The sequence below is a fragment of the Diaphorina citri genome, unplaced genomic scaffold (genome assembly GCF_000475195.1).
Source record: "Diaphorina citri unplaced genomic scaffold, Diaci psyllid genome assembly version 1.1 scaffold279, whole genome shotgun sequence".
Classification (NCBI taxonomy): domain Eukaryota; kingdom Metazoa; phylum Arthropoda; class Insecta; order Hemiptera; family Psyllidae; genus Diaphorina; species Diaphorina citri.
This window is the reverse complement of record NW_007377715.1, coordinates 169,160-185,598: the sequence shown is the minus strand read 5'-3', so window position 1 is coordinate 185,598 and position 16,439 is coordinate 169,160. Positions and strand designations below refer to the sequence as shown.

General features: G+C 37.5%; 1 protein-coding gene across 1 annotated transcript in view; it reads left to right on the top strand.

The window, feature by feature from the left end:
* The first annotated feature begins 4,676 nt into the window (after positions 1-4,676).
* Positions 4,677-16,439, top strand: part of LOC113466492 (tropomodulin) — a 33,947-nt gene continuing 22,184 nt past the window's right edge. Inside the window, exons 1-2 of the mRNA XM_026821952.1 lie at positions 4,677-4,793; positions 8,241-8,458. Coding sequence (XP_026677753.1) covers positions 8,261-8,458 — 198 coding nt within the window. The 5' untranslated portion in view covers positions 4,677-4,793; positions 8,241-8,260. The remainder of the gene's footprint in view (positions 4,794-8,240; positions 8,459-16,439) is intronic.

Here is a 16,439-nt window from a genome sequence, read left to right as displayed (position 1 = left end):
TCCAACCGGCATTTCTGTATTACGAGAGGGACAACTTTCGTACGATAAAATAGTATAGAAGTACCTACCTTGGACATTACCTTACCTACTTGTATAAGTACTTACAACTTTGCTATATCGCTATATTTATATATCCAGTGATAGTGGCATTGTTCGAACTTCTTCCTTAGGTACCTGCCTACATGGATTCTGTTAGTGTGAATTTTGTTCTGTATTGTAAGATGATATTATACAGTACCTATCCACATAAAAAAGAAGTAGTCTACCTTCAAAGAATAAAGGATATAGGTACATGCCTACATGTTGGGTTCAAAGCCAAAGTAGATGCGGTATCACATAATAGTGAAACTGTCCAAAGCTCGAAAGTTCTTGTAGTCTTGTAGGATTATTCTGTGAATATGTTAAAGAAGTAAACTGATACTTTTATTATCTTCCTTCATTGTGAACTTATATAGGTATATGTTTTTTTTCCGTCCAATAATAATGAGATGCTTTACTGGCTAAAAAAAAGTAAAAAATAAAATAATAGGTATACCTACTAACTGACCTAACATTTAAACCTAAAATAATCATGTCTGGGAGAAATTCGTCCAAAAGGTCAGTCGCATTAGGAATCAGCTAAAAGGGCACCCAGCACCTGCGAACAGAACTACATTTAAACCTAAAATAATCATGTCTGGGAGAAATTCGTCCAAAAGGTCAGTCGCATTAGGAATCAGCTAAAAGGGCATCCAGCACCTGTCTAGACTTCCAAGTTTACTGAAGTACCTAGGTATATGTAGGTATTAATAAAGGTTACAGAAGTATCTAAGTACTTCCTCTGAAATAAGCAAACTTTAATTTACCTAGCTAACTAGGTACGTTCTAAATCCAATCAGTAATCAGATGTACATAAAAATAAAACCAAATTGATTTTCAAATACATTTCGGGCATGAAAAGAAATTTAATGATTGAAAATACTTGGAGGTACCGTAATTTTGTTGAGTCATTTTTATTTTGAAATTTTATTACCTACAGAATGTAATCAACTGTAATGGATTCTAGTAACTTCAGATTGTGTAGGTAGGTACGAATAAAATGAACCAAACTGTACTGAACAAGTTTACTGAAGTACCTAGGTATATGTAGGTATTAATAAAGGTTACAGAAGTATCTAAGTACTTCCTCTGAAATAAGCAAACTTTAATAATTTACCTAGCTAACTAGGTACGTTCTAAATCCAATCAGTAATCAGATGTACATAAAACCAAATTGATTTTCAAATACATTAATTTTTACATTTCGGGCATAAAAAGAAATTTAATGATTGAAATACTTGGAGGTACCGTAATTTTATTGAGTCATTTTTATTTTGAAATTTTATTACCTACAGAATGTAATCAACTGTAATGGATTCGAGTAACTTTAGATTGTGTAGGTAGGTAATAATAAAATGAACCAAACTGTACTGAACTGTAATGTCAAATGTGTAATGAATACCTCGCAACAAAAGAGGTAGAAATACTAGCAAGTGGACTGAACTGATGGTCCTAATAAGTACATGCGTACCTATTGTATTACAATTTTGTATTCAACATATACCTAGACATTAGGTCCCTAGACTGCCTGCTGCAAAAAACTACAAGTCATAGGCAGTCATAGATTAATCATGAAACAAGTTCAGAACTCTGGATTCCTGATCAAACATAATAATAGGAGACTGGCAAACGTCAAGAGTTTTTTTTTTTTTTTTTTTAGAGGAAACTGTGAAACTGTACCTAACTACTGAGGTCTTATCGTCCCTAAAGCGAAAAGAAAATCAGGACAGGTTAGGAGAAAGCCAGCAATTCCGAGAACGAACCTTATCTGTTTTGGATAAAGTTTGCCCCGGGCGGGAATCGAACCGAAGACCTAGCGCTTACAAGGCAGCCTCCAAGCTAACTAGGCTGGCGTCAAGTGTTTGAAATGATGCCGACGCCCGGCCTATAAACGAAATTGAATAGAATAAAAATACTCATTGAAAATTCGGTGATTCAGCGGATATCACTAGATACCAGGTATCTGTAGAAACTAGCACAGAATTCTCAATAAAGAGCACAACGACACAGAAAATCATGTGTTACGATATTATCACACAGATTGAAAGAAGAAAACATCAATATTGTCTGTTTATCTACAGTTCTACAGGGTGTTCAACAAATCTAGAGCCAGGTTTTCATAAAACAAGATGTCACGTTTACCTAAACTTGAAATCTGCGCGGACTCTATAGAGGTGATGCAGGTGAATTTTGGAGAAACTGAGGATGTTGAAATATACCAGTAATGGTGCTTCTAGGTTCAATCAAGTCCCGGGGATAGCATCAGCTTAAATCGATATACAAGAAGGCCACTCAGAGGTTTAGGTATAGGCGCAAACAGCCCTAAAGGATGGGTTGAGCTTACGAATCTAAACGCATTTACAATCTTGGTTTATTGACTTATGTAGTGACATTTTTCGATCATCTGGTTCATAAGCCCAAACTGCATTTCATGATGACACCGTTCACCTAAGGGTTAGGTGGTAGAGAATGCCTCTGTAGGAGTTCCTATTGACACACCACGTATGTACAAATTGTACAGAACATATCGTGGACACGATATTGACTTCTTGGCACCGAGTATGTCATGTGAACAAGATTATCGTACATTATTAACGTTAGTATAAGCAGTAGCATCAATATTATCGTACATTATTATTATTAGTGCACAACATAAGCACGAGTTAATCCAGGGGAGTTTTTCTAAATCTAAGGTAGGAGCTAGGGAAGGTACCTGCAGGATGATTTTTTCGAGGGGGGGGGGGGGGGGGGGGGTCAAAAAAGTAATGTACGGGGATGCTCCAAATTTTGGAGTCTAGCCTATATACAGAAAAGGAGAAAAATTGAGCTCGAGACCCCCCCCCCCGGCCCCCCTAAATACAGCCCTGCTGGTTGATCTTCAATGGCCCGTCACCCTCTCTTCTTATTGAGAAAAAAAAATCCAACAAATATCACATAATGTAGAGTTTTGTAGAGCATTCTATTCTCAATAGCGTTGTTTCTTCAGTTGTTGTTTTATTTCTTCAGTCACTCACCTTTGGTCTCGAAAATGAGGTTAAAAAATAAAAACACGAGAAATGAACACAAACGAGAAATGTCTCACAAAACCAATCACAATACAAACGTCTGATGAAAACGTGACTAAATACCCATTGTGTGGGAAGCTGTGAAGATTATGCCCGGCACCAGAGTTATGAAAGTATACTCGATTTCTTATGTGCCTTCCCGAGTAGGTACCTACATTATTCTACCTACCTACATTATCCTTTGCACCAAAATACGAAAATGGGTTATGCAAGTACCTAGTAGGTACCTATCCTATACAACTATACATATTCCTTCTACCAGCCAGAGTACCTACCCGAGTAACTTGTACATTATTCTTTGTACCTACCTATCAATGTGAAATTGAATTACTATAGGATAAGTAGGACTTTTAATCGTAGCCCACATCCCACAATACAATATACCTAGCTAGGTACAAAAATAATATTAGAAAATATAAACCTATGCAGCAATGTTTCATTAATTAAAATTTATTAGTGGATGTGCCAAGTGCCCACTCTTTACCAAGCAAAATTGATTCATTGGTGGATGTGTCACAATAACCAGAGCTAATGTACCTAATAGGCAGGTTAGATTAGTGGATGTGCAAAGGTAACCAACCAGTGTTGCCCGATGTACGCTAATCTGAGGCAGGCGTACGGCAATTGAAAGAACCTGATTTTTACACGCACGGAAAAAAATTTCCTAGTAACGTAAAAGTTGTACCTAAAGTCGTGACCTTTTAAACCTACCAACCTACCTGTCAGTTTTGTCAAAAATATTGGAAATAGTGGGGGATTGGCATTTAGCTGTGACTGACATACAACGTTAGATTCTCTGAATAAACGATATTATGTGAATTCCAGACGATTTTACTTTGAGCTTTTCTCTCAGCTTAACAAATCGTTTACTTATCTACCTACTTACAAAAATATTTCATGCAAACACAAAAAAAGGAAAAGAAAAAAAAGGAAAAGAGTGAACTTTACAGTTGGCGTGCGGTAATTCATCCGTACGGTAAAACAGTCGTAGACTATTTTTCGCACCGGCAACACTGTATACGCGATAGTCATTTTTGTTGTGTTTTTCGTAGAGTTCATTTCTTGTTTCTAATCTTGTGTTCTGTTCGTGTTCGATTTTATTAAATTTTATTAATTACCTAATTAATTTAATTTTAATTATTATACCGTTATGTTTTAAATTAATTACTTGTAGGTAATTAAACTGCCATTCAATAACATCAACAATAATTTAATCGTAAGTTCACAATGTTTTTTTCTCGTATCCTTCCATTCAAGATCATTTTCCTATGCTAATTTTTTCTACAAAATTTAGGTCGACAAGGGCGTACTTTTTTTTTTTTTTTTTTTAAGTTATTTTACCAAGGTTTTTTTTCCATTAGGTGCTTTAACATACCAAGGTTAGTGTTGTGTATATTCTTAAAATTCACACATCTTTTTAATATTCCAGTACATTTTTTTTAACGGCTTTCTTTTAAGTGGCAGGGTTCTCCTAGAGGAGCTCTTCCACCCAACCACTAATAATGATTTCATTTCTGTTTCATTCACAGTGGATCCCCCCAGAGAACCCCAAACAGAAGGAACAAGATGAACAGATAGCCATTGATTTGGGAGACGAGTTTGAGGATGCTCTAAACACAGCCAGCCAGGATGAAATTATAGATCTAGCAGGTAAATAACCAACTTGAAGTCCATGTTTTTGGTCGAATGGACTTATTTCAGTCCTTACTTAGGTATATAAGTAAGTTCATAAAGTTCCCCTGTTGGCTGAAAAGAACACTTTGATGTCATTCTTTTTAATCATTTGATCACAGCTCCCATGGCGTAGTGGTCATTGCATTCGAGCGACCCGGGTTCGATTCCCGGCGGGGTCAAAAATTTGTATAGTGCAAACGATTGATTCCGTTACTGATTGTTACGGGGCCCACTCAGCCTCGTGAGGAAAATGAGGTAAACATTGGGTGCTGAACTATTGAGATATTTGGAAAATCCTACAATGTTGCATTGAGCACCAAGTTGTGATATAATATCACAAGGAAACGACATTTATTTATTTAATCATTTAACAAAGTTCATACTTTGTTGAGTTCTAGTCTATTGAATTATTTATAAAAGTAGGAACCTAAAATAAAAATTTATAAGTAGGTAACTTACCTAGAATAAGGGCTCAGTCAGACCTATGGGCACCCTGTGGTAGACCTTTTTTCCGTGTGTTCTACATTTCACTAAACCACTCGTTAGGTAATCTTTCTCAAGTTGAATGCAATATTAATCTTCTGGTGATCATAAAAGCTACCTTTGTTTGAGTTAGGTACTTAAAGTGAGATAGTAGGGGGGGATAGAGAGTCTTAGAGAAAGGAAGAGAGAGAAAAAAGAAAGAGAATGAGAGTGTCAGTATGTACTTGAGTTTGAGCCCCTGTTAAATACCCTACACACAACCAATGAATGTCCTGATATTCAAATTAATAGGCCATAGTCAGTACAAAGGTTCATATACACTGTACCAGTTCAGAAGCCATGACAATGAAAAATTGCTGTAATAAAAAGCTGTCACAAATGAGTAGTGACCAGTGTTATTATTGGGTTAGGTTAAACAATAAAAGCAGCTTTCACTAAATGAGCAGTGACCAGTGTTATTATAGAGTTAGATTAAACATAAAAAGTAGCTTCCTTTTTCATTGTTGTGGCTACCGAATAATTACCTCTTCAAGTACCTACTTATTTTCTACTTCTGCTAACCATTTCTCCTTTTCTCTACCCATTGCAGGACAGTTTACTTCCGCCAGATCAGAGGTGTAGTTATGAGTGTGATAAAAGTCCCACAGGTCCTTTGACGACACTCTATCCTGGAGACCCAATGTTGCGGAGATCCGTAAGAAAATATTTTACTCCCTCCACACATTGGGCAAATTTAGAAAGATATTTCCTCCAAAACTCAAAGAGAAGCTTGTCAAGTCCTTGGTTCTTCCTCTCTTTGATTACTGTTTGCCGCGCCCTACCCTGTATAAATCGCTTACTAAAATTTTTCTTTTTCCTCTTCACACAGAGATCCTCAGTCCTGGGTAACAAGATCGAGATGGAGATCACCAAACTGGTTGAAGCCAACCCCACCCTGCTGCGCCTTGGTCTACACCTTGAATATAACGACGCACGTCACCGCATAGCCACCCATCTGCAGAGAAACATCGATAGGAGTAAGTTAACTTTAGTGTCCTTAACAGTTCATACATACTATGTGAAATCTCTATATCTTAATATCTGAGAAATAATGTCCTAGCAACAAAACCATATATCTTCATTATTTCTTACCGTTTCATTTGCCTTGCCGTAGTACTTATGTTGGATTTACAGGTTTGCACGCTCAAGCCATTTGCACAAAACTGTGAGAGGAACATAGAAAAAGTTACATACTATGTGAAATCTCTATATCTTAATATCTGAGAAATAATGTCCTAGCAACAAAACCATATATCTTCATTATTTCTTACCGTTTCATTTGCCTTGCCGTAGTACTTATGTTGGATTTACAGGTTTGCACGCTCAAGCCATTTGCACAAAACTGTGAGAGGAACATAGAAAAAGTTTTTTTTTCTTTTGCCTGCGTTCACACGCTACGATTCACTTGCGCAAGACAGTTTGTTCAAATGACTTTAGCGTGCAAATGCAAACCCACCTTTATATCCTAACTATGTACCTAATTGTAATGTAAACTTGTTGATCTTACAGTTAGCAGCAAGCTCCTCACCCATCGACTGGAGGAAATTAATACCTATGTGCTTTCTGTGTCCTCTAGTGTTAGTTACTTTCTTTTTTTGTAACAGACAGACACCGAAGCGAATACAATAGTCCGTCCACTATACCTTTTATTATTAGTAATAATAAAGGAAGGACGGACTAAAAATCGACTGAAGGAAATTAATACCTATGTGCTTTCTGTGTCCTCTAGTGTTAGTTACTTTTTTTTTGTAGTATTCAAACGGGCCCTTCTTGCAGTTTTCAACTGATATTCATTAATGTATTGTACTCTCACCATGTTACAGTATATTACTTTCCCAAGGTGAAATCAATCTGCATTATTTCTCCATTGTTAATACGAGTGATGCTGCAGAATTGCAAATAATTGAGGCATTCCAGCTCTTCTTTCAGCGTTTGTGAATCACCTGTCAGTTCTTCTATCAAATATGTAGTACGATAGTTTCTACTTCCAAATTTATACTAACGTCTAGCCAAGGTTAGGTTATTTGCTGACCAAGAAGGTTAATAAAAAATAGAATAATGCAGCGAGCCTGTGCCTGTACATTACGAATACAGATACAGAGATACAGCGGTGTCATTCACAGGTAATTGAATGTGAATGTTATAATCAAATAATCAGGAATGTCGTCTGCGGAATGATGAATGTCAATATTACCCCTTCAATCCACCCCCACTGTTTTCTATCAATATCCAACCAAAAGACACAGTTGCATAGAATGGGTTTTGAGTTGGCTTCATCGATTTTGCTTATTTGACTCCGAGATCTCCAAGCCCGTCACTTGAAAGCCTATTGAAAGTTTTTGTAATTAATAGAATAGAATAGAATAGAATATACCTTGTTTATCCTGCCCGAATAGGACTGAAAAGTCCCTTTACCCCAGCAGTCTAACCAAGGTCTCGTATATTTGATGGGTTAAAGAATACATACAAGTAACAGTTCAGTAAAAAGACCTTGCTTAACTAGAAAAAATATCTGGAGCTTACTTGGATATTACAAACATCTCCTAACACTGTGAGATAGGTGCCGTGCCTATGTCACAGGTGAATGTTGTAATCAAATAATCAGGAATGTCGTCTGCGGAATGATGAATGTCAATATTACCCCTTCAATCCACCCCCACTGTTTTCTATCAATATCCAACCAAAAGACACAGTTGCATAGAATGGGTTTTGAGTTGGCTTCATCGATTTTGCTTATTTGACTCCGAGATCTCCAAGCCCGTCACTTGAAAGGCTATTGAAAGTTTTTGTAATTAATATGTCTCAGATATCTTACTTGGATATCACAAACATGTCCTAACACTGTGAGATAGGTGCCATGCCTATGTCACATTAATCTTTTTCCCCTTTACTTCTCCTCAGCTATTCTCGGTTTCCACTCCATGATGAACCAGGAACAATACCACGCCTCCCTCCTCAACAAAGGTCAGGTGGGTCTCGGTTGGGACGGCATCACGAAGGCATCCCAGCCCAAAGTGTATCCACCCGAGGAGCCCAACAAGACAGACATTGAGGATTCGATTCGGCGAGTCAAAGAGGACGATAGCAAACTTATCGAACTTAACTGGAATAATATTAATGTAAGTTTTTCACTAAAAAGCTAAGTATTCAGTATTCACTTTCAAAAAATATTGCGTAAGTTGGCTTTTGCAAGTCACTTGCTGCTATACACACAGGAAAGTCTTTTGCACAAGCTAACTTGTCCAAAATTATTGCTAGTGTATTTGGCTCACCTGAGGCTTCTGTGCTTTCGGTAAAAATTGCATAATGCTATTGCTAAAGAATGTTTCCTGAACAAGAGCACCTTTTTCATCTTGTTTGTTTGATAGGGGTTTCACTCTCCATTAGTGAGGGGGTTTTTCACCCTCCATTAGTGATACATACTATGTGAAATCTCTATATCTTAATATCTGAGAAATAATGTCCTAGCAACAAAACCATATATCTTCATTATTTCTTACCGTTACATTTGCCTTGCCGTAGTACTTATCGTGGATTTACAGGTTTACACGCTCAAGCCATTTGCACAAAACTGTGAGAGGATCATAGAAAGAGTTTTTTTTGCCTGCGTTCACACGCTACGATTCACTTGCGCAAGACAGTTTGTGCAAATGGCTTGAGCGTGCAAATGCAAACCCACCTTTATATCCTAACTATGTACCTAAGTAATTGTAATGTAAACTTGTTGATCTTACAGTTAGCAGCAAGCTCCTCACCCATCGACTAGAGAGAACAAGCTGGGCCCGTCCCTCCGGGAATTATTTAGCCCGTAGTTTATTCGATCAGTACCTATGTACCTACCTAATTTGTTTAATAATCAGTTTATTATTATTCTTGATTTGATTTTTCGATTTTACTTTCATGTAATGATTTTAAATCAAGACTAGAGCCCGTTCTCCCTTTATTCCCAATATAAGGTTCAAGTCACCCATCCATTTATTGGCCTTGCTCGGCGTAGCTTAACATAGGTGACGCTAAAACCGGTCTTAAAATAACGACTGAAGTGTTATCTAAAACTTTCTCGCTTTAAGTTCATAGGTCGTCGCGACAAATTTCAAGATCAGACCTCATTTGTGTGAGAAAATGTGAAAAAAAGAACATAGAAAAAGTTTTTTTTTCTTTTGCCTGCGTTCACACGCTACGATTCACTTGCGCAAGACAGTTTGTTCAAATGACTTTAGCGTGCAAATGCAAACCCACCTTTATATCCTAACTATGTACCTAATTGTAATGTAAACTTGTTGATCTTACAGTTAGCAGCAAGCTCCTCACCCATCGACTGGAGGAAATTAATACCTATGTGCTTTCTGTGTCCTCTAGTGTTAGTTACTTTTTTTTTGTAGTATTCAAACGGGCCCTTCTTGCAGTTTTCAACTGATATTCATTAATGTATTGTACTCTCACCATGTTACAGTATATTACTTTCCCAAGGTGAAATCAATCTGCATTATTTCTCCATTGTTAATACGAGTGATGCTGCAGAATTGCAAATAATTGAGGCATTCCAGCTCTTCTTTCAGCGTTTGTGAATCACCTGTCAGTTCTTCTATCAAATATGTAGTACGATAGTTTCTACTTCTAAATTTATACTAACGTCTAGCCAAGGTTAGGTTATTTGCTGACCAAGAAGGTTAATAAAAAATAGAATAATGCAGCGAGCCTGTGCCTGTACATTACGAATACAGATACAGAGATACAGCGGTGTCATTCACAGGTAATTGAATGTGAATGTTGTAATCAAATAATCAGGAATGTCGTCTGCGGAATGATGAATGTCAATATTACCCCTTCAATCCACCCCCACTGTTTTCTATCAATATCCAACCAAAAGACACAGTTGCATAGAATGGGTTTTGAGTTGGCTTCATCGATTTTGCTTATTTGACTCCGAGATCTCCAAGCCCGTCACTTGAAAGGCTATTGAAAGTTTTTGTAATTAATATGTCTCAGATATCTTACTTGGATATCACAAACATGTCCTAACACTGTGAGATAGGTGCCATGCCTATGTCACATGCACGGAAAGCAAAGCAAGCCGTGTATTCAATTTTTATGCAACTGTGCCCTGTGTCATGGATTTGTTCCTTTTTAGAGGCGGGGTTTTTAGGGCTGCAACTTGATTTATTTTGTGCCCATTTGTGAATTCCCCAATGTCATTATTCTAAGCTTGCTTATTTCCTACAATCCTACCCTTTTTTTTCATTTTATTTTCTTTGTCTCCATTCTTTTTGAATCTCTTTTTTTCTCTTGTGGTTTGTTTTGTGACCCCCATTTCCATTCGTTGTGTGTTCGTGTTCATTTTCTCGTACACCCTGTAATTCCAGGAAGAGAGGAGGAGTATCAGCAGACGCATTCCGGGCAAAGTGCGGCCACCACTTGATCTATGATCCACCCTGTAAAATGTCCTCCCCCTAGTATCATCCCTAGATTTTCCCCTCTCTCCCTACTTTTTCCCCCTCTCCCTATTTTTACTCTCTCTTTTTTTATACTCTTTGTTTCTTTTGTATCTTTCTTTCCTTTACCTTGTTTCTTTCCTCCTCTTTCTCTTGTCTCTTTCTTTCCTTTTCTTTCATCTTGTCTCTTTCTTTCCTTTACCTATCTTGTCTCTTTCTTTCCTCCTCTTTCTTGTATCTTTTTTCCTTCTTTTTGATAAAATCTAAAATTCGTCCTTCTTTTAGATTCTTGCATTCTTGTTATATTTGGCGGATGGTCTTTTTTCTATTCCTTGTAGGCGGGACTTTTTAATTTGCATATTTAGATAGATTTTATCTATCAATTTAGGATAATGGGGAAATTTTTAGCGATTTTCTATTCACCCTTTAAACATTAGAAAATAATTTTATTTTTTAATAGCTCCTTATTTTTGTTCATTTATTTATTTTTAATCTACCTATTTATTCTTAATTATATTTTTTATTACCTACCTACTTTTTATTTTTTTAATTACTTGTGTAGACTGACTTTATTAATTATTACTTTAATTAGATATTTGGTTTATTTTCTTACTTTTGTTATCTACCATTTCTTCTGCATTTTGTTTTGCCTCCGCTTCCATCTTCTAGTTGCCCTTATTCTCTCCTTTGTGTTGATGTTCTCTCTCTCTTTCTTTCTCGCTCTTTCTTTCTCTCCCCTCTCTTTCGTTTTCCCTTTCTCTAATACCTTCTGTGGATTTCTCTTTCTATCCTCTCGCATCTGTCTCTCCTTACTTTTGTTATCTACCATTTCTTCTGCATTTTGTTTTGCCTCCGCTTCCATCTTCTAGTTGCCCTTATTCTCTCCTTTGTGTTGACGTTCTCTCTCTCTCTCTCTTTCTTTCTCTCTCTCTCTTTCTCGCTCTTTCTTTCTCTCCCCTCTCTTTCATTTTCCCTTTCTCTAATACCTTCTGTGGATTTCTCTTTCTATCCTCTCGCATTTGTCTCTCTCTCTTCTTCGAAGAAGGTGCAACCGGCCCCTCAACTGATGCCTGTACAGTAGTTCAAAGTCTGAAGGTATTGTGCAACGGCCCCCCGTCTTCTTTCCGCGAAAGTGACATTTAACATTGAGGGCCAAATTGTAAGGATTGTTTCTAATATAGGGAAACCCTCACAGTAGAGATGTATAAATGGTGAGTGAGTTATTAAAAAGGAACTACTCTTTTCACTGAACTACTCAGTGAGTCAGATCCCAGTAGATGTGTCCAATGGTTTGGTTTACCGTGCTCTTCTTTCCGCGAAAAATCTGTGACATTTAACATTGAGGGCCAAATTGTAAGGATTGTTTCTAATATAGGGAAACCCTCACAGTAGAGATGTGTAAATCGTGAGTGAGTTATTAAAAAGGAACTACTCTTTTCACTGAACTACTCAGTGACTCAGATCCCAGTAGATGTGTCCAATGGTTTGGTTTACCGTGTCCAATACTTGCTTTCAACTTATTGTTTCGTTACAAATTTTCAACAGTAAATGGTTTCTCCAAATTAAATTAATCCCAAGGGCAAAGTAAACCTAGACCCTTGACGATGAGTGAGAAAATAACGCTTTACTCTTCTCGAATCCGTGAGATACTCTTGAAATCTTGGTCGAGGAATTTGTGGTTTAAAACCCCTTGAACGCCGTTTTCCAGTGAAGCATTCCCTATTTTAGAAGCAATCCCATTTCTCAATTTGGCCCTCAGTGGCCCGATTATAGTTGTTGCACACCTGTTGAAAAGCTCGGTTAGTGACTGTTACAAACAAAAGCACCTACAAATTCGGGTACAAAAATTGTAATTCAACGTCCAAAAACCTATGTTAGCAAGCGTCAACAGCAAAAAAACTTTTTCATATACTATCTACATAGATTACCCCACTGCACTCGGAATATCGAATTTGGGGCAGTAATGTGTCCATTCTCGCTCAGTTGACAAGAGACATATTACGAACTGGGCATGCTATGACACAGACAGATCAATTCCTTTCCATTATTTTCCAGGTCCATTTCCATGGTAATTCCATTTCCTCTATTGTTATCCACTCTCTCTTCTTCTTTCCTCTTTCTAATACCTTCTGTGGGTGTCTCTTTCTAACCTCTCGCATTTGTCTCTTCTGTTTTGGCTCTCCCTCTCTCCTTGTTAAGACTGTCGGCTTGGATTGAAGCACGAAGACATTACGGCCCACTTTAAGGTGTCGTTGGACCAGGGACGCGTTAAGGCCGTCATCTGACAACGGGGGCCCTTGGAGGGGGCCTCGGTTTCATATTGGGCACGTTTCCTCTGCTAGTCATTAGTGTCGATTTGAATAGTCAATTAATCCCGTAGAAACTGTACGTGACGGACTAATTGCATTTGAAGAGTCCGATGGGGGAAAAGGTGAAGGTCCCATGTTCTTAATATTGAGGGTCATCTGACAACGGGGGCCCTTGGAGGGAGCCTCGGTTCCATATTGGGCACGTTTCCTCTGCTAGTCATTAGTGTCGATTTGAATAGCCAATTAATCCCGTAGAGTACGTGACTGACTAATTGCATTTGAAGAGTCCGATGAAGGAAAAGGTGAAGGCCCCATGTTCTTAATATTGAGAGAATTTGGTTCATAAAGCCCTGTCCACACATAGTCGACACCGTCGATCGACGAGGTGAAGAGGTGAATGCTATGCTCTCGAGGCAGTGTACGCTTTCAGTCGACATGGAGACATGGACGATCGACGGCGTCGACTATGTTAGGACACACCTTTAGACTGCATAAGTTTTGGTGTAAAATTGGAGACGAGCACTGCTATGCGGGATTGGCTGTTTCTTTCATCACCTTCTGCATTCCATTGGCCATTTTTGGCACTGTTTTTCTCCACAATAACGTTATTCTTTCACAGTCTATTCTTGAAGTTGTACAAAGGATCTCATCTTTTTCCTCACGAACTCTTCAATTTTTTCCACCCTAGATTTTTTCCCTATTGCCCTGTTTTAATATTCTGTACTAGAAATTTACTAGAAATTAAAAGCGTCCATTAATTTTGAACACTGCAAAGTTGCAGAGTATGGAAAAGAGGGCTCAGAATTTTGAATTGTAGTTAACGTTTTTTCCTGGCATCGGCTTCTTTTCTGAATGAGATCTCATCTTTTTCCTCACGAACTCTTCAATTTTTTCCACCCTAGATTTTTTCCCTATTGCCCTGTTTTAATATTCTGTACTAGAAAATTACTAGAAATTAAAAGCGTCCATTAATTTTGAACACTGCAAAGTTGCAGAGTATGGAAAATAGGGCTCAGAATTTGGAATTGTAGTTAACGTTTTTTCCTGGCATCGGCTTAATGAAAGTACTTTTTTGACACACTATGGATTGTGACCCTGTGATTTTATATTTCAGTGTGCCTCCCCTGGATTTGACCCAAGCCTTTTTGTTTCCAGCGATACCCTTGTGAACTGAGCCTTCAAGCCCGATTTACACTAGCCCCATGTTTAACACGGATACTGATATTTGTCACGATAAGACCTCAGTAGTTCTGCTACAATTCCCCCTATCAAAAAACTTATCGGGTTTTAAAGCAATATTTGTAGACAAAGTAACATCACACGTGGTCTATACCGCAAAAATCTAGCCAACATGATTATTTTGTGGTGAATTCATAAGGCCTTAGCAATTCTTTGGGGGTTACCGAGAGGTGAGAGTAATAAAAAAATCAGGCTGGTGTAAATCGGGCTTTATTTTTGTTGTAGATGTTTGTTTTACCAGCGATACCCCTGTGAACTGAGCCTTCAAGCCCGATTTACACTAGCCCCATGTTTAACACGGATACTGATATTTGTCACGATAAGAACTCAGTAGTTCTGTTACAGTTCCCCCTATCAAAAGACTCATCGGGTTTTAAAGCAATATTTGTAGACAAAGTAACATCACACATGGTCTATACCGCAAAAATCTAGCCAACATGATTATTTTGTGGTGAATTCATAAGAATCATAAGGCCTTAGCAATTCTTTGGGGGTTACCGAGAGGTGAGAGTAATAAAAAATCAGGCTGGTGTAAATCGGGCTTTATTTTTGTTGTAGATGTTTGTTTTTTGTACTAGAAAATTACTAGAAATTAAAAGCGTCCATTAATTTTGAACACTGCAAAGTTGCAGAGTATGGAAAATAATTTTTTTTGGTTTTTTTTTTTTTTTTTTTTTTTTTTTTTTTTTTTTTTTTCTTCTGTGATTTGATTTGTTATTCCTTGGCCTAAACGTTGGATTAAGTTCAAGGTAAGAAGAGTGTCCTCGGGACTAAAGAGATAGAATATGGTAAAATTCTTTGTCTTTTGACTGGTACTCACTCTGTCATGTCACATAATTTTCAGATTGTCTAAACTTAACTTTGTCTTTCAATATTCCTTAATTGAATAGCCAGAATAGGTCAAGTGTGTCTCGGACTAGGCAAGATGCAAGATCAGAGAGCAACAGGACATAGGTATGTCATGACAGCTGATTGCTGAGGATGTTTCGGTTGTGCTCTGGTAATTTCCAGGAGAAATAGCAAGCAATGGGTTCAGGATTATACAGAGAGTATATTGGGAGCAGGATTATACAGAGAGCTTTTCGCGGTTATACAGCGTGTTGTTCATGTACAGGAAATGGACTTCTGTAGATTTCTCAAATATGTACCTACAAAGGTAAAGAATTAAAGGATTTTATTTCAAAGGTGTAACGACGAAAATCAATTTTTGAGTAAAACAACTTGAAAGTTTTTGATTGCCATTGAAAAGTAGGTAGAATAGAATATTACCTAGGGACTGTCTAGGTGTCCGGCATTTTTCTCTATTCTGATTGGAGCATCCAGCGAGGTTACAGCGTGGCTAGGAAACACAACAGAACTTATAGCTCTGCACCAATCAGGTTGCTTGAAAATGTAAACAACATCCGGAACCCTAGGCACTCTAGGCAGTCCCTATTACCTATTGGTAAGGATTTTTTATAAAATTCGTGCATCTTTGTGAATAATTTGAGATATTAACATGATTTTTTCTGGGACTTTTTTTTTACAGCATTTTGCTATTCCTCATTAGAACAGATGTTTTACCCTTGATCTCATCTCTGGGGGACTTTGAACAATTTGTGTTCACTTCGTTCGGTCAAAAAATGAACACTCTGTAGATTTCTAAAACAAAACAACAATAAGTACTATATCTATCAACTATGTATATCTACATTGATATCAAATATTATATCAATCTGTGGAATGAAGAGGAGGAAGTTTGGGTTCTCACAGAGAAGCTGCCGACCAGAACCAAGTAACCAGAAATCATATCGAATGACTCGCGCTATATATGTACATTTCAATATAAGATCCATGGGAACGTACCGTAATTCTATAGGTACATTGGAACGTACGATAAAATAGTATAGAAGTACCTACCTTGGACATTACCTTACCTACTTGTATAAGTACTTACAACTTTGCTATATCGCTATATTTATATATCCAGTGATAGTGGCATTGTTCGAACTTCTTCCTTAGGTACCTGCCTACATGGATTCTGTTAGTGTGAATTTTGTTCTGTATTGTAAGATGATATTATACAGTACCTATCCACATAAAAAAGAAGTAGTCTACCTTCAAAGAATAAAGGATATAGG